The following is a 27,395-nucleotide window of genomic DNA, read 5'->3' on the forward strand; positions in this document are numbered from 1 at the left end:
GATGTCCCCTTCTCTCTTTGCAGCTCCCCAGCTTGTGCTCTTTCTGTCTCAAAAATAAATAAACATTTTTTTAAAAAAAGAGAGAGAACACCTTCTCAATTGTCAGATACATCATTCCCAGAAGGAAGACTGTACCTCCTTTTCCACTGCTTTGGCCATTCCCACATGCTCCCCAACATGAAGCAAAGCCTGAGGTCATGACCTTTGCTTCCAATGGTCTCCCTTTGGTGGCTTAAAGAATAACCTGTATGGGATGTGAATGTGTTCAGATGCAAATTGCTTGGTCTCACCCCCTTGGGATAAGGTGTGGGAGACTTCAAGTGCCCCAGTGGGTTCTGATGGACCTCTTGTAAGAAACCACTCTACACAGTATCTCCATCAATGACTCAGGCACCTAGATGTCCAGATTTCACCCCAAGCTTCCAATAGCCATACCTTGGCTGCTGGAAATGAGCAGGTAGAAGTGTAGTGGTGGCTGACCTGACTTCATTATAAAAGAGCTTTGCCCCAAGTAAGTCATTAGTCAAGTGCCAGCACCGGTTATATGTGTGTGTGGCTGACCGGCACTGGGCCATTATGTTCACCACTTCCAGAGACCAGTGTCTCCCCTCCTTCCTGGACTTAACCTTGGCAGGTCACCCTGCCCTCTGGTATTCCGTGGAGTGGCGTCTGCCTCTGAGTGGCCTGCTTGTGGGGGCTGCAGCCGGGGGAACCAGTCCCCACGGCCTCAACCTCCCCTCGCTGCTCACGGATGATGCAAGCCCTGCATGACAGGCTGTGGAAAGTATGTTCAGGTGCCCGGCTCTGCTCAGCCTAATGCCTTTTAAATCAGGATCCAGATTTGATTTGCTTTTCCTTGCCTTCCTGGCTCCAACTCTCCCAGTCTCATTTTTTACTCCCCTGTCAGCCTTCCCAGGGTTTGGGGCTGAGCTTGCCAAGTCCTTCACATTTCACAGGCAGCCCTGCCTCCCAAGCCTGTGCCTGCCATCTCAAACACCAGCACCCAACAGGCCCCACCTTACTCATGCTGCCTTGGCCTGCCCTAAACCCTGCTGGAGTCTTCTGAGAGGGATGGACCTGCACCTCTTAGGAGTCACTCAGGGACTCAGTGCGCCACCAGATGAGAAAAAAATGAGGCATCAACCTTACCACCACTCAGACAGCTCTGTCAGGAGGATACAGGTGTCTAATCACTGTCACTGAGCCCCCACACCCTCCCTTTCATTTCAATGTGCTCTTGAGCAGGGGCAGGGCACAGAGCTCAAACTTGAAGGAGCTCTCAGGTCTGACATGCAACATCAGAATTCACTTCTTACCTTCCCAGACAGCATCCCAGCATTCAAGGCTGGTGTGTGTGGAGTGGGCGTGGAGGGGCAGATTCACAGCCTCAGCGATTTGAGAATGTGAATCCCTTGAATGTAGGGAAAGACTCTTGGTCCTCTCTGTCATGTTTTTATCCCAGGTATACATCCTACCTATAACTACTGTTTGCTGAACTAAATTAATCTGTATACCAGCCATTGGAGTCGTCCTTCCTGAGTGTCAAAGCTTCATGGAACACCGGACACACTAGTGAAACCACTAGGTCTCTACCCTAAAACCTCATTTAAATTTTATTTTGATGGAATCATGGACTATTACAGCAGGAAGAAGCATGAGAGTCATTTGGTCTTATCTCCTCATTCATAGATGAGGAAACTAAAGCTCAGGGGCCAGAGAGACTTAGAAGTAAAGACCCAGGCACCTGAATGCCAGCCCAGCCCTCCTACTGTCACCCTGGTCCTAAGAGAAGCCAGCTCCCCATGATAACCAGCAAATCGCCAAGCAAAGATGTTGCAAAGGATGGCATCTGGGCATCACCAAGGTGACTATAGTGCCCCAGTGTATTTAAATCCATCCTTGTTAGCCACAATCTACTCAGGCCTTACTGAAACCTGAAAACCTACCATGGGCAGAGCACCATCCTAGATCCTGTGGAGAGCACCAAAACGAGTAGGAAATCACCCTCAAGGGGCTCTCATTCCAGTGACAAGCACATAAAGCCAAAGATAGACAATGTGAGAAAACCTCCGGTGACTTCAGAAGGGAGGAGACAATAACTGGCCAGAAGCAGGATGGGCTCCCTGGTAGCAGCAGAGTAGAATCTGGACAGCACTCTTGTGGGGTCCAGACTCTAGTGGGAAGATATTATATATGTGTGTGTGTGTGTGTGTGTGTGTGTGTGTGTGTGTGTGTGTGTATACACACACACACACACACACACACACACACACACACACACATATATATATTCTCATATATGAGAATATCATCCAGCTATAAAAAAGGAAATCCTGTCATTTGTGAAAACATAGACAGACCCTGAAGGCATTATGCTAAGTAAAGTAAGTCAGGCAGAGAAAGACAAATACCATTTGATCTCACTTATATGTAGAATCTAAAAACGAGTTCACAGGTACAGAGGACAGACTGGTGGTTGCCAGAGGCAGGGGGTGGGAGGTGGGTGAAATGGGTGAAGGCAAACTTCCAGTTATAAAATAAGTAAGTCATGGGAGGTAATGTATAGAATGGTGACCATAGTTAATAATACCATATTATATATTTGAAAGTTGTTAGGAAGAGTGGATCTTAGAAGTTCTCATCACAAGAAAAGGAATGTTGTAACTATTTATGGTGATGGATGTTAACTAATCCTACTGTAGTGATCATTTTGCAATATACACAAATATTGAATCATTATGTTGTGTACCTGAAACTAATATGCTATATGTCATTATATCTTAACTAAAAAATAAGACATGATCAAAACAAAATACAAAGAAAACTCCAAACCAAGTTGTTGGAATGGAATAAAATAATAAAATGTTAAAGATGGGAACAACTGTCAAGATTATTTGGTCCAACTCCCAATCTGATTTGTAGATCCCAAACACTATAATCTTCACAAATGAGGGTCTAGCCTCCTTAAACCCTTCCTGTTCTAAACTAACACAGTCCCTGACTCATAGTAAAGTGCTCAATAAACATTAGTTAAATGAATCAACTCCAAACACTTGAAGTCTACCATAAATAAAAGCGGAACATTAATGATGTAAGTGATTAAAATTCAGAAAATCCAGAGGCCAAACAAATAATCCTTCTTTACTCGGCACTTACCAGGAGGTGGGATTGAGGTGTGTTTTTTAAAAATTGATATATGAAGTAGGGAACACACATGACAGTATATAAATAATTGAATTTCAGATCGCAAAGGGCCTAATGGACACCAAACTTGTGATCTGATACGAAGGGATCTGAGACTCAGGGAGGTTGAGTGGTTTGTTGAAAGTTTTAAGGCAACTTCACAGAAATGAGAACCCAAGTCCAGTGTTCTTTCCAAACATGTTATGTTAATCATCTAATTACATTCTAAATTGCAGAGTGCAGAATATAGCCCTTTTAGAACGTGGCAATGGAAAAGAACACAGTGAGCTGGAAGAGGCTTCAGAGAGGAGAAGTCTAATTTTCTGTAACCAAAATTGATAATCCATTAGTTGCAAGACTGCTGATCATGGGGATCACATTCTATTTTTCTGTGTAGTCCTGGTGTCCAGGGCACAGAAGAAACTCAACTCATGTTTGCCAACTTTTTAAAAAGTAGCATCTCAGTTATTAATTTAAAGTTGGAAGGAAGTTGCATGTTATAAGGAATGTGAACATCTTGGGTCCTGCAGAAACTATCTATGCCAGGCCACACTGATGTCTCCTATGCCTCTGCACTGATGAATGCCAAACCTGGCACTTCATACCTTGCCCTTTGGGCCACCGTGAGCACACAGAGTAAGAAGAGCCTAATTTGGTCTCTCCATCTCTCGTGGCTCATTTTGCCACAGAATCTTGCTTCCATTTCAAGTCAAGATAATTGGAAACATGTTAAAATAATAGGTGTCTAAAAGCCTCCTTAGTAAGGAGACAGATGCATCCAGATAGCACCAGCCTTCTCTATTTCTCCCTGATAAGTAAACTACCACTGTGAAATTTAAAAAATAAAGACACGATTTTTTAAATTGTTTTCAAATGTTTATTTATTTTTGGGGCACTTGGGTGCCTCCATCAGTTAAGCATCCGACTTTGACTCAGGTCATGATCTCATGGCTCGTGATTTCAAGCCCTGCGTTAGGCTCTGTGCTAACAGCTCCGACCCTGGAGCTTGCTTCAGATTCTGTTGTCTCTGTCTCTCTCTGCTCCTCCCTCCACCTCAAAAAAATAAACATTAAATTTAAAAAAATTTTTTAAATAAATAAAAAAATGTTTACTTATTTTTGAGAGAGAGAGAGACAGAGTGTGAGTGGGAGAGGGGCAGAGAGAGAGGGAGACACAGAATCTGAAGCAGGCTCCAGGTTCTGAACTGTCAGCACAGAGCCCAATGCAGGGCTTGAACCCACAAGCTGTGAGATGAGGACCTAAGCTGAAGTCAGATGCTTAACTGACTGAGCCACCCAGACACCCCTACCTGTTTCTTTTGATATAAATTGTGTATTCATCTATGACCATTTATTAAGTGGAATCTGGACACTGAGCTCAGATAGATATACCTAGGCAATTTCATTGTAGTTTTTAGAAACTTCAGAAGTAATTCCTATCTATTGTTTAAAAATTCAAGCAATATGAACATAGATAAAAGGTGAAAGTTGAGAGCAAAAAGTTTTCTTTCCCCTTCGCTCTTTCCCCTCCCTGCAATACTATCACTTTCCAGCTATAAGCACTGAAATCATCTTTCTATTATCATTCTTATCTGTAATTCTAGATAGTATCCTGTGTCTATTTCTTGATTAAGGAATTTAGGTAGCATTTAGTGAATTCCCACTCTGAATGATGAGGAATTTCACTGACTTACACTGCCTCCCCCTTGCCAGTCTTGTTTTGACTGTTAGATCTTCTATTGGACATTGATGACAAGATCACAAACTCAAATGCCTATGGAGTCTGGTCAGAACACACAAGCACAGGGAGTGGGTGGACAAGAAGTGTCATGAGGGCCCCTCCCTGCCTACCTTTTGCTCTCCCACTATTAACACGAACGTGGCTAGGGAAAAGGCAAAGTCACAACTGGCAACAGACTCTTGTCCATGTGCTAGGACATGGCTAGGGATGGGGAGGACTGTAGCAACCTGGCAAAGACACCCTTGGATGCAGGCGGTAACACCCACTGCCCAAATGCTGCTACGTGGAAGCATTGCCAAAGCTTACTTTTTGAACAAAGCCATTCAGAAATGAATTGGATGTGTAAGCTTTCCATTTGTAAATCTTAGCTCAAAGTTTTTGAGAACACAGCTGGCCAAACACAAAAGGTCTGTGTGCCGAATACGGCCAACTGGCTGACCACTTTTTACCTCTGGTATTATGGTTTTAAGTCATATACTCAAACTTATTTTTTTTGTTTTTTTTTTAATGTTTATTTATTTTTGAAAGAGAGACAGAGCACGAGTGGGGGAGGGGCAGAGAAAGAGGGAGACAGAGAATCTGAAGCAGACTCCAGGCTCTGAGCTGTCAGCACAGAGCCCGACATGGAGCTCGAACTCACAAACCACGAGATCATGACCTCAGCCAAAGTCAGTCGCTTAACTGACTGAGCTACCTAGGCACCCCTCAAACTTATTTTTTGATCCATCTGCTTTAGATGGTATCTCCTCACTTCTCAGATAAGAAGTAATGCCAGATGAGGACATTAGTGTCTTTAGAGTTTTCTCTTCCTCTCTTTTCCTGCCCCTATTTTACCACTCATGATCCCTTTACTTTTGGCTTTGCAGAGCTCACGGAGTTTACTTCCTATTCTGTGACTATAACTAACACTTTTGAGCTTTGTCTATGGGTTGATTTTAAAAACCGGGCAATTTTTTTTGATAACAATATTCTATTGTATAAATATTTTCTTCAAACATCTGGTGGCCATGAATGAACTGTTCATAATCTATAACTGAAGAACTAGTTTCCAAATGTAGGTAGCTGGTGTGGGTTTTCCATTCCTTGGGTATAGTCCTGTCTCCCCAGATGAGGGGCCTGTGAGCTCAGTGCTCCTGAGTGGGGCACACCTACTGGCAGGCTTTACTTAGAAAGTTCGGGCACAGAGCAACTAGACAGACAGCCCATCCAACCATTTCACCTGCAGGCAAAGTAAAAAGACATTCTTCTGAGATCCTAATATCCATACTAAGAACTTTAGTTTTCTCTGTATGGATATTAAGTAAAACATCCTTTAGTCACCCTGACCTCTGTCCTACAGCCCACTCCTAATCTCTGCATGGTTTTACTTCACGTACGTGGCTCTCACTGCTGAAGCCTCACCACTCATCTGCTATGGCGGGAGGTGCTGATACAGCCTTCCATGCAATCCCAAGAAAATCCCTCACCCACTCACATTCCCACCCCTGTTCTCAGTACGGCTCAGAATTCATTCTCTTTTTAACCCTATCTGTTCATTTCAATGGCATATTTGGGGGGAGGAGAAGTCAGTAAGTCTGTTCAGTTCTGACATTTTGAACCAGAAGTGGCTATGTGCTGACAACGATAGTTTGAGCGTACTTGCCCCATTCTGCTGCCTTTCCATGGAACACTACAGCAACTCGGTAACACCCAGGCAGCCCTCTGCCAGCCTCCTTGCCCTGAGAATTTCTGAGCCACCTGAAATGGACAGCCAGGGAACCTTTGGGAGCATGTTCAAGTCTGCTGGATAGTAAGATTACCCTTCTTCAATGAAAATGGAAGACAGAGATTCTTTCATGAAGAGATTACATTTTTCTTCGAATGAATCTTATGCCCTAAATAAATGCTCAAGAATTTAATGTCTTATCTCTAATGTAAATGGAACAACTATTTTTATTTATTTATTCATTTAGGAACAACTATTTTTAAGATCTCTTCTGGCTCTGGGTCTCTGGTTTATGGGAACTGAATTAAATGTAAGAGTGGTCTCGACCAGCCCTGTCGAACAGCACTTTCTGCAATGACAGAAATGTTCAATAATCTGTGTGGCCCAACAAAGTAGCTAGTAGCTCTGTGTGCATACTGAGCACTTAAAATGTGATTGCAGTGGCTGAGGAACTGAATTTTAAATTTTATTTAATTTTAATTAATCTTAACCTAAACTGAAATAGCCACATGTGGCTAGTGGCCACCCTACTGGATAATATCGCTCTAGACCTTGGGCAACTCATTCTCACTGAGGAAACAAAAGACAATAAACAATAACTGATAAAACTGTAAATTGATAAAGGTAAAGATGAATCATACATGTGAGCATTACAGAAATTCAGAGAGGGAGCAAGTGAGTATTAGAAAGTTCATGTTTAGATCTATGAGGTAGATCTATGTGCTAATGTGAAAAATAAATGCCAAAAGATGTGAAGTCAAAAGACCAAGTTGCAGATAGGTATGCATACATGGGCCCATTGGTAAATATAAAAGCAAATGCAGATACACGCTTCTATGTGCATAGAACATTTCTGGAAGGATGCCCTAATTGTTGACAGTGATTACCTCTGGAGAACAGAAGTAAGGGTCAAGGCAAGGAACTTGCTTACATTGTTTGAATTTTTCAGTTTAACAATTAAACAATTTTTTTCTCTATAACAAGGTTATAAGCAGAAATATGATTAACAAATAATACATTTTTAAAAGGCCAAAGAAGACAACTCTTTCCTGTGGTTATTACTCACGAATGATTTTATGTGATTATTGGGAATATTCCACATCCTATGACCATGGTTCTTCTGTACTCTAATAAAATGCTTTACAAAGAAAGCATACTTAAGGAGAGTAGCCTGAAGGAGGCAGAATTTAATTTGGACTCCTATTCTGGATGAGATGGAGAAGAGAAGAAAGGGTATTTTTTTTAATGTTTATTTATTTTGAGAGAGAGCGAGAGAGCGAGTGGCGGAGGGGCAGAGAGAGGGAAACAGAGAATCCCAAGCAGGCTCCACATTGTCAGGGCAGAGTCTGACACAGCAGGGTTAGAACCCACAAACTGTGAAATCCTGACCTGAGCTGAAACCAAGAGTCTGACACTTAACTGGCTGAGCCACCCAGGTACCCCAAGAAAGGGCATTCTTGATAGAGGCACGGCCTGAGGAAAGGAAAGGAGCAGGGACGCACGGGTGTGGGTGAACAGTGAGGGGTCTAGAAGGGCCAGACAGGGACTGGGATGGGATAAGGGGAGATAAGACCCTATAAGAAACATAAGACAAAATCCCTATGAACTTGAGTTAGCAAGAAGTCTAGAGTCTTAGGTCCCACCAACTTGGTTCTTGGGGGAACCAAACATTTACTGAGCACCTATCATGTGCCAGGCACTGTGTTACTCCTGGGGCACAAAGATGAATAAGAAACAGTCACTGAGTTCAAAAAACCAGATGAGACGTGTGACAGGGATGGCATCATATAGTATGAGAAATGCCATATTTAGACCCAAAAGTACTGCCTCCATAACTTACTGACATCACCGTAACAAGTTTTATAATTGCTCTGAGGCCCCAGTTCTTCCTCTATAAAAAAAAAATGGGGCTGACATTTTACATGCCCCACAGGGTATCAACAAATGCTACCTCCCTTCCTTTCACACTCTGCCCCATTCCTAACCCCAGATTGACAGGGAAGATAAAATATTTTCCTTATTTATCCTTTCTCCATAAAAGTGAAAGCAGAATGAAGTCCCCGTTATGTGTGCTGTGGGCTGGGTGAGCAGGGCTAGGGCTGGCTATGTTAGGAGGAGGAAGGGAGGAGAGCAGGACAGTGCTGGAGACCTAGGAGCTGGTGGCAAAGGCCTTTAAGGCAGTGCTGAAGAGCTGTACACAAGGCTCAGGGACACACAGCAGGGGGTGCACGGTCAGACCTGCACTGTGGAAGGACAAACTGGAAGCCCAGGGGTCAGAAAGTGGGAAACAGGTTTCCAAGCCACTGCAAACTTTGCCTTAATCTCCTCTCAATTCCTACAGTACGGGCAATTTGTGGAACTATTTCAAGCCTCTAATTATACACTGTCATATCCTACTGTTTTATATATACACATTTGTCTCCAGAACTACATCAAGATTCCTAAGGACAGAAAGCACAGAACAAATCAGGTACTTCCCTCAAATTTCTCAAAGTGGTTAAGCACTTCTGAGTTAGAAGTGAACTACAATCCAGCAATGATTCTATCAGGTATTTACCCAAAGGATACAAAGATACAGATTCGCATGAGAACATGCACCCCGATGTCTATAGCAGCACTATCAACAATAGCCAAACTATGGAGAGAGCCCAAATGTCCATTGACTGATGAACGGATAAAGAAGATGTAGTGTGCGTGTGTGTGTGTGTGTGTGTGTACACATACACAATAGAATATTACTCAGCCATCACAAAGAATGAAGTCTTGGGGTTCCTGGGTGGTTCAGTCGGTTAAGCATCTGACTTTGGCTCAGGTCATGATCTCACAGTTCGTGAGTTCGAGCCCCGCATCAGGCTCTGTTCTGATAGCTCAGAGCCTGGACCCTGCTTCGGTTTCTGTGTCTCCCTCTCTCTCTGCCCCTCCCCTGCTCACACTCTCTCTCTCTTTCGAAAATAAACAAACATTAAAAAAAAAAAAAAGAATGAAACCTTGCCATTTGCAGTGATGTGGATGGAACTAGAAGGTATTACGCCCAGTGAAATAAGTCAATCAGAGAAAAGCAAATACTACACGATTTCACTCACATGTGGAAATGTGGAATTTAAAAACAAAGCAGTTGAACATATAGGAAGGGGGGGGGGGAAGAAAAGAGGGAAACAAACCACAAGGGACTCTTAACCGTAAAAAGAGAAGAAACAGGATTGATGGAGGGATGTGGGTGGGGGATGGGCTAGATGGGTGATGGGTATAAGGAGGGCACTTGGTGTTGTATGTAAGTGATAAATCACTGAATTACACTCCCGAAACCAATACTGCACTGTATGTTAACTAAAATTTAAATTAAAAAAAAAGGGGGGGCACCTGGGTGGCTCAGTCAATTGAGCGTCCGACTTCGGCTCAGGTCATGATCTCACAGCTCGTGAGTTCGAGCCCCGTGTCGGGCTCTGTGCTGACAGCTCGGAGCCTGGAGTCTGCTTCAGATTCTGTGTCTCCCTCTCTCTCTGCCCCTCCCCCACTCATGCGCACGCTCTCTCTCTCTCTCTCTCTCAAAAATAAACATTCAAAAAAAATTAATTAAAAAAAAAACCCAAAAGAAGTAAACTGGGAAGAAGTTAATGTGGGCTGGATACTACCATTGCTAAAGTGGAAAACTGAGGAATTATTCATGCTTTTGTGGGTCAGGTCTTCTCCGTTCCCTTCCTCCACCCTCCATGACTTAAATATAAACATGCCTTGATGAGGTCAGGCTGGCTCTTCATTTGGAAGCCCACTTCAGTAAACACAGAGACCCTCAGTTTGGATAAAAGCCTCACTTGGGCCGGACTTCTCAAGAGGCACTGAAGTATCAGCTCATTTGATTCACGGCACAGCCAGGGCTTATCACCATGTTTGCTTTTTCTGGTAAGAATGAATTCCAGGGCGAAGGGGAAGAAATCTCCAGTAATTTCAGTATATTTCCCCACCAGCTTGCTCCTTTCATATGTGACTCTGTGCTGGGGGAAGCAGTCCATCGGCACTTCAGCTGCCTGTATGGGCAACAGGACAGCTGGAAGGGTTCCCGTCAGCCCCTGGCACTGGTGGGGCCCTGGCTATCTGCCCAAGGAGGCCCCCGCGCCTGGGGTCCCGGAGAGGTTCATCACCAGCAGCACAGTCCAGGATACTACTGTTCTCACCCTCACGGCAGCCTGTGCTGTGGGGGTCCCCCATGCATGTGGGCAGACAACAGAGCCCCACATCTGAGTTTTGTCTACGGACTTGTTCCCCCAAGCAAGCAGCTTCCCCTTGACCACCCCATTCAGGCCCAGCAGGCCTTCTCACGGGAAGAGGTCTACACAGGCATTGGAGTGGGGTCAGGGTCATTGGGTAGAGAACCCTGGGTGCCTGGGTGCTCAGAACACGGGGGATGGTGTGGCTCCAGTGGGCACATCCCTGGGGCAGACAGATGCCCTGCTGTGAGGTGAGGGTACAACCAGATGAAGGAGCCAGGGTTTCTAGAATGTGGGCTCACTGCCTGGATCTAAAGGTAGTACTGAAGAGATAGAGATCCAAAGCTTTACGAGTTTCTGAAAATATAGTCTCCGGTTGACAGAGCCAAGAAAATTTTTTAAAAGGTAGGCAGGTTTGGCCTACTCAGTAGACCCTGATTGAATAGTGGTTTTCTAGAATGATATTATAGAAAATGTCATTAACAGTTAAATGATATTAACTTACCTCCTAAATCCATATGACTGACTTCCTCTCATAGATCCTAGACCCTGTCAGTTCAGGCCAAAGGCTACAGTCAGGAAAGAATGAATTCTTCTAGAATGCTGTTAACTGCAGGGCCACCTTCAACTCAGAATAAGGTACTCTCATCACTACTGGTCTATTTGGTAAGGATCTAAAGAAGTTTTTTATCCCTTTTTTATTGCAATATAATTGACCTACAATATTACGTTAGTTTCAGGTATACAACCCAATGGTTGGATATAAGTATATACTGTGAAATGATCACCACAGTAAATCTAGTTAACATCCATCATGACACACGGTTATAATTTTTTTTTCTTGTGATGAGAACTTTTAAGATCTACTCTCTTAGCAACTTTTAAATATACAATACAGTACTGTTAACTATAGTCACCATGCTGTACGTGACATCTCCATGACTTATTTATTTTATAACTGTAACTTTGTACATTTCTGCCTTTACCCATTTTGCCCACACCCCACCCCCACCTCTGGCAACCACCAATCTGTTCTCTGTATCTATGAGTTTGGGGTTTTTTTTTTCTTTTTTTTAGATTCCACATGTAAGAGAGATCATACACTATTTGTCTTTCTCTGTCTGATCTGAAGGAGTTTTTTAGTTCTTCTCTGTGCTATGTCTTCTTCCTTATTTATTGCCATCAGTTAAAGACAGAGTATCTCCACATGCATCATTGGGTGTTTATCAGTTAGGAATATGTTTCTGTAAAATTTCTTGTGTGAATAACCACAGTCAAAGATCCTATCTAATAAAGTGTTTAAGCCTTAGGACATTTTGTCTCTTAGTTGCTGGTCATTATGCTCCCCCACCGCTGTATCCCCATCCTATGCCCAACCCAACCAATCCTCAGTGTTCTGATTTGTTGCCTCATGGTTTCAATATGGCTGCTGAGCATCAGGCATCATACTTGCATTCAAGGCAGGAGGCAGAGAAGGGGTGGAACATGAGAGCACCAGTGATTTTTTTTAATCAGAAAAGCAAACTAATAATGATAATAATGATAATAATAATAATAATAATAATAATAATAATAATAGGGCACCTGGCTGGCTCAGTTGGTTAAGTATCCGATTCTTGATTTTTGGCTCAGGTCATGATCTCATGGTCATGAAATCAAGCCCCACTTTGGGTTCTGCACTGGGCATGGAGCCTGCTTGGGATTCTCTCTCCCTCTTCCTCTGCCCCTCTCCTGCTCTGGTGTGGACATATGCACCTCTCTCTCAAAATAAGAATAATAATAAAATAAACCTGTTAAAAAAAAAAAAAAGAATGAAAAGCAAGAGCTTTCCCAGAAGTTTCCTAGCCAACTTCAGCCAGAATGTGTCACTGAGCCACCTCTATCTGCAAAGGAAGCCTCTACAGTAGCTTCTAGAGTAGAAAAGATCAAGGGCAAAGGGAATTGGTAATGGGTCAGCCATAATAAAGAGCAAAAGCCCTGATGGATGGGAGGTACTGAGACCTACAGAGCTGAACATCTCATAGTTTGGAGCTTCTCAGAAAGATATAAGCCCCAGGAGCACCTATGGTCCTACCTTCATGTCAACCAAATCTTCTTAATAGAAAGAGGGGCTTTATTGGAGGAAAGCATTCATTAAATCCTTGGCCTAAATATAGGTATAATAAGGAAGTGAGGGCAGGGTAGCAACAAATTTCTCTCTTTCAGGAATACGACCAAAAAGTACAAGCTTGAACCAACTTCTAATTACCAGCTTCAGAAGGCAGCAGGAAGCAAACCTTTATAACTTTCTCACATCCTGGTGTCCACAGTGTTTCCCTGAAGTGATGGGAGGGTCCTTGTGCCCTGAGCTGAAGAAGCTGGGACATCTTGGCACTTTCCATGCCAGGCTTTAGGACTCGAGCTGGTGGTGGCAACTTTAAAGAGGGGAGTGGATGGAGCTCTTAGGGACTGCCACTACGAGAGGGGGGGGTTCATGCCTGCTGCGACGGGCACCAGCCTGGACCTGAGAAGAAGCTTAATTTTAAAAAGTCACTCACTCATAAGAGATTCTGCCAGAGCCCAGATACTGAAGAGCAGAGATTCCCGAAGCGGCTGTGACAGACACCAGGACCGGTTTGTGCAGAATGGGCATCTAGAACAGGATGCACCCTAGCTCCTGGAGGGAGAGGTCCGCTGCAGGCAGGGTCTAGTGGCTGCAGCAGAGTAACATGCCCTGGAGGCAGAGAACCACTGACTACACTCAGTGGGTAACCCTGCTCAGTCTTTTATAACTAGCAACTCCTGCTCAAAGCCCAACGCCACTCCAGGCCCACACCACCTTACCTCTTCCTTCTCTGAGAGCATTAGGTCAGTAACACTCCCTATTCCCATCTCTGCTAGCAAAACAACCAGCATCCTCATTCTGTAATCTTTTGAGGTGGTTCTTCCTTGATGCAAAACATCCCTCTGTGCCCTTTGCTATGGAGATTACACACACTTGCAGCATGTTAGTTTCAGAGTGCTTTCTATGACAGCCTCTCCCTCTGCCTTTCCATATGCAAGCTCTCAGATGGAGCCAGACACTCCATCTAAGATCTCTCTGGAATTGTCTTCCTTCTGTGTCCACTATCCATCACATGCCTGCAAGGTGTTGTTCTGTGTTCATTCCAGGCAGGTTGGAAGGGGTAAAGTAGCTGTGCAGGCTGACTTTTAAGGAATACATTCATTTTGACATATAATCCACATGTAATATAGAAAGTCAACTTTCGGGGTGCCTGGGTGGCTCAGTCGGTTAAGTGTGTGGCTCCGGCTCAGGTTATGATCTCACAGTTTGTGGGTTCAAGCCCTGCATCAGGCTTTCTGCTGACAGCCTGGAGCCTGCTTCCGATTCTGTGTCTCCCTCTCTCTCCGCCCCTCCCCTGCTCACACTCACTCTCTTTCTCTCTCTCAAAAATAAACATAAAAAAATTTTTTAATAAAAAGAAAGTCAAGTTTCATAAACATTAGCAAAATAAAAATTTCAAATAGAGAATGCTATACTACAAGAATACTGCAGGTCTACAATGTGAATGCATTAAATCCACTGAATTGTTTACTTTATGATGGTTAAATTTATGATGCATGAATTTCACCTCATTTAAAAAAATACTACTGTATTCCTACACTTGTTAACTTTATGAAGTGGTTTTACCATTTTCTTCCTCAACTCATTTTCTTCACACTCATGTAGGCTAGTTGTTTCTTCTCAGATAGGGAAACCTATCTGGTCCACAGAATGTATGAAAGCCACCTGGAAAGCCACCACATCCACAGAATGTATAAAGCCAACCGAACGATGACCAAGCAACAAAGAACTCAGTGTGCCGATTCCTGGGTCAGCACTCATTCCACAAAGGTTCCAAATCAAGTAACTCAAGGGCCCGGTTCCTTCATGGCTTTCAAAGGCAGCAAAGGAAGCAGAAGCACCACCACGTATAAAGGAAGCTAAGTCCTCTCTTCCTCTCTATGTCTGCCTGAATTTGAGGAGGAGTTCGTCTCTCAGAGGCAGTTGGGCAGGAGTGTAGGTACTGGAGGTGAGATAAGTTTGCTAAGCTATTTTTCAAGTTCATTTTTTATGTTTTGATTTTTAAGTATAAAGTCAGTGTTTTAGAACACATTCACAAAGTGGAACAGCCACCATCATGATCTAATTCTAGAACACCTCCATCATCTCCAACAGAAACCCTCTACCTATTAGCAGTCCCTCCCCACTCCCCCCTGACCCCCAACGACCACAGATCTATGATAGGTTTGCCTATTCTGGACATCTCATACCCACAAGGACATTCACCATGTGGTCTTTTTTTGTGCCTGGCTTGTCTCACTTAGCATAATCTTCTCAATGTGCATCCACATTGCAGCGTGAATCAGTATGTTACTCCTTTTCATGGCTTTAAGCCATTTCTAAATCCCCAGGGATTCTTCTGTTGTTTCTTTCCTGCCAGCTGTGGGGATGCAGGGCCCACAGTCAGGGCAACAGAAAAGATCTCTCATTCCAGCAGGGGCCCAGAAAGAAGAAACAGAACCCTCAGCAGCATCACCAACATTCCCCCACGATCTTCTTCAGGGGGAAGGTCAGATTCACTGGCAAACAGTCTTAACCACAGGGCCCATGAAAAGCGTCCATCCCAGGGCACCCTGCACAAAGATGGTGAGGGCCATCCTGCACAAAGCCAGACCTAGTGCTTAAACAAAGGCAAGGTCCGGTGTCATCTGGGATGGTGATGCACTTGACCCCATCCTTCCCACAAGCACATAGGAGCCTGCTCTTAAATTGTAGATTTATAACGCAACCTATGAATTTCTCATCACCTCAGCTGTCTTTTGCTCAATCAAAGCCTTCTAGCCTCTAAAGTGTTTCCTGGGGTAGATTCCCCACGTTTAATCCCAGGACAAATATTACTTGCAAACATTCCTGACTTGCACATGCATCTCCATGTCAGGTGGATAATTTGACGTCCTGGAGGCCTGAGCCAGCAGCTCACCACAGGTCCCTTCACTCAGGCATAATAACCTCAGGACTCTCACAGCTACTCTTCAATGTCCTCATCTTCTTCTCCTTTCTAGTACAAGGTGGGCAAGGAATTATCACACCCATTTGCAGAAGAAATGGAGGCCCAGGAAGAGCAAGAGACCAATATTAATTAGCACAAGGGGACCAAACTGATAAGGGGTCTTATCTTCCACCCCACTATTCTGGATGTGCCAAGATGACACATGAGAGGGCTAGTTAATGAAATACTCCTTTGAAGAAGAAAGTGAAAGAAAAGCTACAGTCGGTTCTCAACTGTCCAGATTTGAGGACATATATTTAAACCCAAGCTGTATGGTTCCTGCCACCAGCCCATGTCATCTTCTATAATTAGGCAGCACATAATGTAATGACCTACATTAACAGCAAAACACCTCAGTGCCACTTCCCACCCTCGAGCTGTCCGACACAGACCAAAGTCAATCATAAACAAAAGAAGTCGGTCAAACTGAAATATATTCACTTTATGTGTGGGTCCAAAGAAAACCAGGCCTTCCGCCAGATCCAGCCTGCTGAGGAAAGGGCTCGAGAAGCAGTGATGACCTTGCCCATCTCTTCTCCAGCCTCCCCTCCAGCCATGCTTCTTACCCTCCCTTCAAACTTGGCGGTGGCTCCTTCTCTGATGCAGAGGTTCCGAGGGGGCACAATGAAAGCAGGGGCCTCGGTCAGGGGCATGGAACCGACTCTCGAGTGATCCACACTGATGGAGGTTTTGGAAACCTGTGTTGAGGCAGCCAGCTTCACATCCCCCATGGTCTGCAAACAGGAAGGAAGACCAGGTCAGATGAGACAAAGTATAAGCCCTCATCCCTATGCGTGGCGAGCATTCCCAGTGTGTTGGTGGGGCCCCTGTGTCGTGGGTTCTGTGGGGAACAGGCACCCCGTTACATCAGGGTCTGTTAGAGCTCCTCTCTGGGAATGAGAAGCTCTGTGTGCTCCACACGCAAGGCTGCCAGGGTAAGTCCCAGCCTGGCCCAGACACCAGCACCAGGACCACATGCTGGCCTCCTCAGAACCCAATGGAGAACTTCTAGGAAAGGGGCAGGTAGGATAAGAATGGAGAGACCAGCTGATCTCAGCATTTCTACAACTGACAGCTAAAATCAGTAGTTAATAGTCATTGGCCTTCAGGATCAACAAGTACATCAGGCATTCATGGCAGAAAGTAAAAGCTGCTTTTGCGTGAACTATGAGAGTTCACAGGCTAAAGAAAAACAGGATCCATATTCCCAGAAAGGAAAGAGTTGGGGTTAAAACAGCAAGAATCCCGGCCGAGGTGAAGTGAGGTGAAAGTGAACAGATGAATGGAGAGAAGGAAGCACATCTAGGGAGGACATCCCACATCTAGGGACTAGATCGTGGAAAGCCTCGAAGGTCACAGAACATTAGGGAAGGGAACATTCTAAGATTATTCAGGCAAATTCTTCTGTTTATAACTGAGCCCAGAGAGGGTAAGTCACTAGCCCAAAGAGACAAAGCAAAATGATGGCATCACTGGCAAGAATACCTCAGGCTCCCGGCTCCTGGCACAGGGCCCAGGTGGGACAGGACAGGATGTAGATGGGGACTGGCATGTTAGCAGGAACAAAGGGACTTCCTTAGTGGAATTGGTAACAGGTGTGAATCTCAGATCTTGGTGGGAAGCAACAGAAAGAGACTCAGGGGTTCTCATAAGTAAAGAAGGGATTTGTGGGAAAGATGGGGGAGGAGGAGTTCCCCAAATGCACAGGAAAGACTGGAGGACAAGGCTGGGAGAACAAGCAGCAGCTGAGAAGAAGCTGGGCAGTCAGACCCCAGTCAAAGTCACTGGATACCCAAGGGCACCAGGTGGAATAATGTCTTAAGTATCCCTGCTCAAGGTTCCAAGTCCAGGTGGGAGCCTCACCAGGCTGGAACAACTCAAGGTTGGGGACCACGTCTTACTTGCCATGGAACAGCGGTATCTGGGGCATGTAATTAGTTAGTGTAAGTTTGACAACATTTAACAACAATAAAGTAGGCATGTGTCTTCTGAAGCTCAAGTTAAAGTAACAAAGACTTAGGTTTGTTTGTGACAGGGCACATCCCCTGCTTGACAAACCTAGCTTTCTCTTTTGCTGAAAAGGTATTAACTTTGCAAACAAAATCCTTTCCAAATGGTAAGATTCACAGGCTCACGGCAGTAGATAACAGTAGAAGCAAAACTTATGTAGCACTATCTATCAGGAACTATGCTAAGCACTTTTAAATAACAACTCATTTGCTCCTCACAACACTATGAGGCAGATAATCTTATCATCCCCATTTTATAGATTAGAAACTGAGGCACAATGAGATTAAGAAATTTGCCCAAGGTCATGGCGTTTAGTAGGGGCCAGAACTGGCATTTGAATCCAGGAGTCTGGTGCCAGGGCTCCTACTCTTAACCACTGGCTCTCTTGCCTCCTGTAAGCAGTCTGTTGGCTGGTGGAAACAGGGTCTGAGGTTGGGGTAACAAGTGAAAAAGCAGACAGCCGTTAGCATATCACATATAAAATTAAGATTTTTCTGCATGTCAAACAAATGTCCAGCAACTGATAAATGGGTAAAGAAGGTGTGGTTTATATATACAATGGAATATTACTCAGCAATGAAAAACAATGAAATCTTGCCGTTTGCAACAACATGGATGGAACTATAGTGCAGTATGCTAAGTGAAACAGAGAAAGACAGATATATGATTTCACTCATATGTGGAATTTGAGAACCTCAACAGATGAACATAGGGGAAGGGAAGGAAAAATAAGATTAAAAAAAGAGAGGGAGGCAAACCATAAGAGATTCTTAAGTACAGAGAATAAACTGAGGGTTGCTGGAGGGGAAGTCGGTGGGAGGATGGGTTAAATGGGTGACGGGCATTAAGGAGGGCACTTTTCAGGATGAGCACTGGGTGTCATACATAAGAGATGAATCACTGGGTTCTACTCCTGAAGGCAAGACTATACTGTACATTAACTGACTTGAATTTAAATTAAAAACAAACAAACAAAAAACATACCATCAACAACATTAGAAGATGGATGATAGTCTGGGAACAATTGTTTGCAACAAAAACAAAGGACTGGAATACTTTACATCTGAGAAGAAAACAGCCCAGCAGATAAACGGGCAGAGGCTATGATGTGGGTGGCTCACTGAAGACACCGAATGACCACTGAACAAATGGATACTGCCTGGTCTCAGTAAGAATGCAAGAGCGCAAATTAAGAACAACCTATCTTCTTTTTCAAAAACTGACCAAACAGGCATTTAAAAAACAAGATAACATGAAGTGCTGGGAAGACTGTGGTAAGGTGTTTCACTCACACCCTCCTGGGGGGAATGTAAATTGGTGTGATCTCTCCAGAAAGCAATTTGGCAGAGAGATTCTGGAAAAAAAAAAAAAAAAAAAGTCTATCTCTCCTCCCAGAAAGCCTCCATTTAGAAAATGTATTATTAGGCAAGAATCAGAGACGCAGCACAAAATTTATATCTAAGAAGGCTAATCACATTATTTATAGCAGAAGAAATAGAAAAATTATCCTGTGGAGTAGAAATAGAAAGAAAGACCCAGTTAAATATGCAACAGTGGGAACTGGTTAAACACAGTGGAATATCAGGGGGTTATGCGAGTGTATATTTACAAGGAAGATAATGATAGGAATTGAATGATATAGGAATTTTAAACTCAAAATAAGTTTTACTATGGAAAATTTCAAACATACACAAAAGTTGAAAGAATGCGAAAACAAGCACCTCAAATACCCATCATGTAGATTCAACAAAGAACATTTTGCCATATTTATATCATCGTGTTTGTATATGTTCACACAACAATTTCAAAGTAATTGTGATATTTTAATGGCAAAAGTCAGGATATATTCATTCAGTCAAGTAAAATATATCTCTTGAACATCAACCATGTGCCAAGTGAGGTGCTTGGGATACAGCAATGAACAATGACATGTGCGTGGCAAGTGTGGTTACACGGTGGTAGGGAAGGAATGGGGTTCTTAAGTCCTGCACAGCTACCTAGGACCATCCCCTAGAGGGGACACTGCTCGCTGTGCCCTCCTCTGATACCACTGAGGAGGGGACAGATACACTCTGTTGCCAGCAGGGGGAGGTGGTAGGGGAGGGCATAGGTTTCATGAGGATCAGACCCTGCCACAAATCCAGGGGCACTGTTACTTTCCAGCTGTGAACTGTAAGGTACTTCAAGTCTCTCGGCCTCAGTTTCCTTTTCTGTAAAATGGCTGTGATAACATCAGCCTCAGAGTGTCACAGGGAGGATGGGATTTGAGTGAGAGCACATATAAAACACACAGAACAGCATGAAAGGGGTTCAATCAGTGGTAGCTAATCACCATTGCCATCATCCAGGTCCCAAAGGGAAACCACTCTCCCGACCCTGCAGGACACCAACCCTCTCCACTGAGAACAGCAAGGAGCCCAGGCCAGCCCGGTGACCTTCAGGGCAAAAGTATCTGAGCAGGATTACTGTGACCGGTAGTAGGAAGTAGATGGCAGCACTCTGTGAGGAGGCAGGGAAGGAGGGCTCCAGGACCACCGCAGCCTCCCTCAGCAGCGTCACGTCTGTCCCAGCACTGCCACAGAATGGGCAGTCCCCATAGTCTTACAAGGCAGTTCTGACTATGCTCCTTTCACAAAGGAGGAGGCAAGCTCAGAAAGCCAATAAAGCTTGTCCAAGGTCATAGAGCTAAGAGGTAGAAACCAAACCCAAGTCTGACCTCAGTCATACCCTGCAGGCCTCCTAGAGGGCCCCATGACCCAGATGAGATGTTTCCTACTGTCCCCAGTAAAGGGAGATGTAGTAGCAGAAGCTTAGGAACCACACAGAGGACAGGGGACAGGGAATGTGCCTCCCCTTCTGCTCTTAGGTCTGGCTTTGGAAGACACAAGACTGTCCCCCTTATGCTTTCTGGGCAGCTGGAAACGAAGAGTGGTGACATCAGGCTCAGGACCCTCTCTACAAACTGTCCTGAACCAAGATCTTCTGAGATCCCTCTAAATCTCCTGAAGGCCCTGGATGCTATCATCACTGGGAAAGTGCTTGGCTCCAAGAGCACAGAGGATAAAAGTCATCTATATGTAGGGGAGGTCTGGCTTCATGGTTAGAAAAGGAACAGGCAAGTCAATATAGCCAGGAGACATCCAGTCCCCCATAAGGTGGTGGTAGGGGGTGGGGTGGTTACTTAACTATTAGGCGAGCAGGACTAGAGTCCAGTCCCAGGCTGGCCAGACACACCAAACAGCTTCGCTCAGCCCATCACCCCACCCACTGGCATCAGCAGCATAAACAGAATCTGTCTACATTGAGAAGTAATGGGTACTGATATATTTGGAATGTTCTATCAAAAAATAATCATAAATCAAGGGTGCCTGGCAGGCTCAGTCAGTGGAGCATGAGACTCTTGATCTCGGGGTTGTGAGTTCAAGCCCCCCGTTGGGTATAGAGATTACTTAAAAAAAACCTTTAAAATGATAATAATAATAATAATAATAATAATAATAATAAATCAAACCATACCATTCTTATTCCCTCCTAATCTCTCTTGCAGCCTGATGACCACGTTCCAGTTGAGAATACCAGAGGAGCTGGCTAACTCTGCAATAATTTCTCTACTGGCACGCAGTGCTCAATTGCTGGAAACACACCCCAGCTCAGAGATTCGTTCAATACCAGTTAAATGCAGATCAAAGGACAGAGAATTAAGAAGAGAAAAAAATGGAGGAGGGGGGTCAAAGAGAGCGAGAACAGCCCCCCGCCTCCCTAATGCTCGGGCCAAAGCTCACCTCCAAATAAGGTTTTTACGAGTAACATAATTAATCATCCAAAGCAGCACTAAGTTAACTTGACTTCAATTTGATCAAAAGCACTCTAATTGTCTCTTGAACCCAGAAAAGAACATTTTCAACTATGGCCCAAAGAGAGTGAACTCTGAGGCAAAAAGACTCCGAAGAAAAGTTTACAAATTAGGGACCAAGTGATACAGCAGAACAAGTTTAGAGAAACCAGCTGTCCTCTTCTCTACCCAAAGTACATACATTTTAAATGACTGTGGTCTCTAGGCACCTGAGCTAGCAGCAAGGCATCCTGGAAATACCATACCTTCCCTATAGGGCCAGGCTCCCAGCAGGCTGTGCACTGGAAGCCTGGCAGCCGGCCGTGAACCCGCCCTCCAGTCCTGGCACGCAGTGGGGGCAGCAAACCACCCAGGTGCAAGGGCCCCAGGCAACGACAGCTTTCCTCCCCCCCCTGCCCCCCCCAAACCTTAATCTTCTCTCTGCTGTGCACTCAAATCCTGACCAATTCCCTAATCGCTTCTAATACCGGAGTGAGCTTCTCCTTGGCTGCAGGCTGTGCCAGGTGGACTTGCTGTGACCCACAGAAGCAAGCGGTGGGGCAGGGCCATACACCAGAGAACTGACATGCCTTACCGTGGCCTCTTCCCCGGGCAGCTCTCCCATGAGTCGGGCTGCACGGGCAGCCACGCTTTACCAGTGGACTGCAGAGATTCCTGTCCAAGGTCCGTCTGAGAAGGAAGACGGTGACAGAGAGCCAGGGACGCTGTGGAGCCCAGGGCTAGACTGAAAAGCTAAGGGGCGTGTGCCTGACTCTGCTCACAGATGTTGCAACTTGCCTTCCGCCGGGGCAGCCAACTCCGCTCAGTCAGGGAGATCTGTTGTTCTAATCCACCCAGCTGGGGTGACCTTTGAAACCCCTGGCCGCCAGCTGTAGAGGCTCTCAGTGGAGTCCCAGGGAGTCCAGGAGAGGAAGCTCACAGGTTTTTACTCATTCAGAGCTGCCGATTCCAATCTCAGTGTGGAGGGAAGGGGGGAGGCTGTCAAGCAGAGAGCTGAGCCCTTGGAGGGGCGATCCACAACCTGCCTGGACTGTCCAGATCCACAACCTGCCTGGACTGTCATTCACCCCTTGGCACATCTGGCATGGGATTACCATACAGGACTCGTGGGACATGTGCCTCCTGAGACCAGTTCTTTACTCCTTAAGCTAGAGAAGCCCTGCATACGGTCCCTGTAGTGAGAGGCAAGCCCAGGGAACAGATGGATGGGGAACCCCGTGCTGCAATTATCTTAAGGAATCTGGGCTGAGATGTGAGCCAGACTCCGAGGGTTCAAGTCGTGCACAGGACCTAGCAGGGCACATCCTGACCCCTGTGGAGCTGCAGGACCGGTCCTTGGTGCATGCCTCTAATACATGGTAGCAAGGTGATGCCGCACCCAGTCCTTCTCCTCCAGGGGAGAGGATTTCCATAGTTCCAAAGGGATCTCTCATCCTATGCAACTCACGCCACGGGACAAACTGCAGATGTCTCAATCAGCAATGACATGACTTTAAGCTTTTCCACTGGGCCCTGTCCGATCCTTGAGTAACTGGGATTCCTGTAACACTTAGGTGACCCCTTACCCTCTAGCTCAGCAGTTCTCAAACTCTTTGGTCTCAGAGCCTTAAAACTTAGTGAGGTTCCCAAAGAGCTTTTGTTTATGAGTTATTGTTGACAGTGTTTACAGCATTCAAAATCAAAACTAATAAATACTAATTCATTCAAAACATCAATAAGAAGCCCATTATATGTTAACATAAATAACACTTTTAAAAGAAATAATATATTGGGGCGCCTGGGTGGTTCAGTCAGTTGGGCATCTGACTTCAGCTCAGGTCATGATCTCATGGTTGATGAGTTCGAACCCCACATCAGGCTCTGTGCTGACAGCTCAGAGCCTGGAGCCTACTTCAGATTCTGTGTCTCCCTCTCTCTCTGCCCCTCCCCTGCTCATGCTCTGTCTCTCTCTCCTTCAAAAATAAATAAACATTAAAAAAATTTTTTTAATAAAAATAAATTACTTTCCAAAATAAAAGTTTAGTAAGAAGAATTGTTCATTTTTGCAAATTTCTTTAATGTCTGGCTAACAGAAGACAGCACTAGATTTTCATATCTGCTTCCACATCCAGCCTTCTATATCATAGTATTTGAAGCTGCTGGAAAACTCCACTTGAGAGAGAAAGAGGGTGAAAAAGGCAAATGCCATCTTATTACAAAGATGATTTGGACCTCTGGGCCCCTGAAGGAGTCTTGGGGATCCCAAAGATCCCCCGCGGGCACACTTGAGAACTGTTGCTTTAACCCAGCCCCTTGTTCTGCCCATCACCATGTGCTCTCATGTCTACCCTCCTAAAAATGCACAACTGGAAAGGGAAAAGTGGTTTTACAGGAATAGTAGAGTGTGGCTTTGAAGAATGGGTGGGAAGATGGTGAAACAATATCTAATTTGATTCTACCTTTTCTTCCAAAGACAACGGTTGAACAAATGTGCCCCAGAGAGATTTGAAGTTGAGACAGATACTGATGAAGAGAACACCCTTAAGTCAATTAAGTCCTTGGCCAAGACTGAATATAAATAAACCCCAGACCTCTGGAAGACATGGCAAATATCTTAATACTTTATGGCTAATAAAGGAAGAAATAAATCCAAAACACAATGCTGTTCACCACTGAGGAACAGAGTGAATCTGGTTCTAAGTCTTAGATGGAGGTCTCTGGTGGTGGCAACAAGAATGGAAACTCGTTTTGAACTGGACAGAACCAAGGCAATGGTGTGGACAAAAACATGGGAGGCGTGTCCATCAGTCCTGTGGGTTACACTAAGCAAGTAGGAACAGCTGACATGCTGGCTGTTAAATACAGCCCTGAAAAGTCAGCAAAATGGACCAGAGCTTGAGAGGAAACTTAAAAGAACAACTGTTAAATTCCAGTACTGAGGCTCGAAAGCAAAATCAAAACAACTGTCCAAGTGCAAAAGGGCTGATTGGAAACACTGGACACAGATCTCTGGCCCCATGATTAGGTCGGGCCCCATGTTAGCGTGAGCAGCATGCATCAAATCCCTTATGTCCTCTTTGTCCCACAGACCATAGTTAACAGTCACGTAGTTGTGCATGTATAGGACTGACATCTGTCTCCCCCACTAGAACACAAACTCCACCAGGTCACAGGCCCCGTGATTCACTAACTACCATGTTCCCAGTGCCTACAATATGATACATTCTCAATAAATACCTGTGGAATATATGAATGAATAGAAATTTGAGCTAAAAAAGAATTTAAAAAATCTCCTCCAAGCTATGACAGCACTTAACTTTATTGCATGGAATCTCGAAAACATTAGAGAGAGGATGTAGGAAAAGAAATGGGTGAACAGATCACAACAATAAAAAAAAAAAAAAAATCTACCCTCTGGAGCCCACAGGTACTTGGTTCCAGACACATGGGTGCTAATCTGGCTTTAAACCAGGCATGTAACTCGTGTATCTTTCCTACTCTGCTTCTCAGTCTTCCAGTGTGTGAAACAGGCATGATGATGTCCTGCCTTGGATAGACCTTCTGAGTTTCCTGCTGGGGTGTCCTGCCGGCATTTGCAGGTGACTTGGATCCAGGTCCTCAGCTTCCCAAGTGAGAGTACTCAAAGCCAGCCCACTGTGTCCCCCATGGCGGAGTTCTTCCCTGAGCCACCAGGCAGTCTGTCCCCTCCCTTGGGCTTCCTGGGTCTTTCCTCTTGAAAAGCACATTAAAGGAGGGCTGGGTGTCCACAGGCAGATGAGCTGCCCACGTCAGCCTGGCCACATCAGCAGAGCAGCAGACCACGGGCGGGAGGAGGATGTCGGCTCAGCAACACTACTCTGAGTGCCCACATCTTTGGCAGAAAGTTATTTTTAAATTTTCTTAAAAGGGGACACACACACACACGCACACACACACATGCACACACACAGATCAAATCAAATAAACACACCCAACCACATACACAGTGTGAACGAGCGAGGCCTGGTCTCCTGGAGCTGTTCTCTTCCTGTTGGGATTCTTGCTTAATTTGGGATTTAATGAGAACAGGCTGAGAGAAACTTTTTGCAATAGAAGTCACATGCAAAACAAAAAATATATCAAAGCCAGAACCAGAGACCCTGATCATAACTAAATTAGCAAAAGACACATTTCTGTCACAATCTAGCAACAATCCCAATGTGTGTTCATTCTATTATCAGGTATTATTGCTACAAAAGTAAGTCTGGGGTCACAAGTGTGTTGATCCAACCACCCCCTTCTCAAACACCATGCCTCCTCCCTCCATTCTGTTAAGCCATACCAATTGTGCCCAGTTTCCTAAAGAGATGAGAGTTGTGATGTTCATGTAGGGGCAGCCCTATCACCCTAAGACCACGGGAGCCCAGAGAATCACCTCAGGGAACAGGCACAGGCTTCTGTCCCTAGGATGCCCCACAGAGGAAAACAGAGTGCTCTACGGTCAGATGTTGCATTCACCACCGCTAAACCGTGTGGCTTCGAGCCAAGCGAAAACCTCTGAAAGTCTTAGTTTACTTATCTGTAAAACAGGTTCCTACTAAGACCCCATTCTCTGCAGGGCTGCCGTGGGGATCGGCAGTGTGTTTGAAAAGCAGCCCCAGCCCCGTCTCTGACAGAGAAGAAGTGCTCAATCCATGGCAGCTGCTGTGGTTAACATCATTGTTGTTGTTTTAAGATTTCTTTCAGGAGCTCGGAGGATAGAAGCAGCCTCGGCCGTGGAAGGGGCCACAGGAGAAACCAGGAGGCATCACTGGAGGGTAAAACGGCACCAAAGAGGCAGTCAGCAACTCTGGTTCTCACTGTGGCTGCACCTTAACCAGCATCTTAAGAAAGTCACTTCCCTTCTCTCCCTGTGGTCTTCTCTCTGGGTGGCCTGATGGGCCTCTCTGGACACTTCCTGCCCTAGTGCACCTGTGCCTTCTGGACTGCTGCCAGCCCTCCACGGGGCACCTGGACAGGTGGGAAAAGGTACAGCAGAGGGAGCCAAGCCCAGAGCAGGAACATGATGCAGGATACCAGGAGAGGAAGAAAGAAGCTTCTGTTCCCAGCCCACCACACAGGGCCTCACAGGCTGGACAGCTGAATCAGGCAGGCACACCAGTCATCAAGGCACACCTATGAGACATCAGCACTGCCATGAGGACAGAGACTGGGTCAGTGCTAAGAACGGGCACTCTATGGTTATTCCAGCTCTGCTGGCCTCTGGCCAGCTCCCAAGTTGAGCCTCTGGTTTTAGGAGGTCTGTCCAGAAAGAAACTGGGGTTGAAAAAGCTGGGAGGAAACCCCAGGTGGGGAGGAGAGGAGAAAAAGAGAGAACCAATAATAGCTACTATTTAGTGAGCACTTACTATGTGTCAAGAGTACTACTGGAGTGCTTAAGATGACTTACCTCATTTAGTCCCTTAGAGTGGCATATATTAACAGCAAAATCAATGGGGCAGAGTATTTTCATTCACTTATAAAGTAAATGAAACATATTACTTTGCTTTCTATTGCTTTATTCTTCTCTCACTCTCCTGCCCCAGTTCAGCCAACGTTTAGTAACTTAGTGTCAGAGGGATGAAGGAAGATCTAGAAAGGAGAGGGGGAGGGAGTAAAGGAGAGGTCAC

General features: G+C 45.1%; 1 protein-coding gene across 5 annotated transcripts in view; it reads right to left on the minus strand.

Moving 5' to 3' along the window:
* Window positions 1–27,395, minus strand: part of MYLK (myosin light chain kinase) — a 278,996-nt gene that overhangs the window by 163,349 nt on the left and 88,252 nt on the right. For 2 of the 5 annotated variants that reach the window (XM_042903126.1, XM_042903125.1), the window contains exons 1-2: window positions 22,343–22,410; window positions 16,472–16,639 (exon numbers count right to left, since the gene is read on the minus strand). In XM_042903126.1, coding sequence (XP_042759060.1) covers window positions 16,472–16,639; window positions 22,343–22,372 — 198 coding nt within the window. In that variant the 5' untranslated portion in view covers window positions 22,373–22,410. Of the gene's footprint in view, window positions 1–16,471; window positions 16,640–22,342; window positions 22,411–27,395 lie in introns of those variants that run through there. The other 3 variants (XM_042903128.1, XM_042903127.1, XM_042903129.1) reach the window with 2 other exon arrangements.

This window comes from Panthera leo, chromosome C2 (assembly GCF_018350215.1).
Source record: "Panthera leo isolate Ple1 chromosome C2, P.leo_Ple1_pat1.1, whole genome shotgun sequence".
NCBI lineage: Eukaryota > Metazoa > Chordata > Mammalia > Carnivora > Felidae > Panthera > Panthera leo.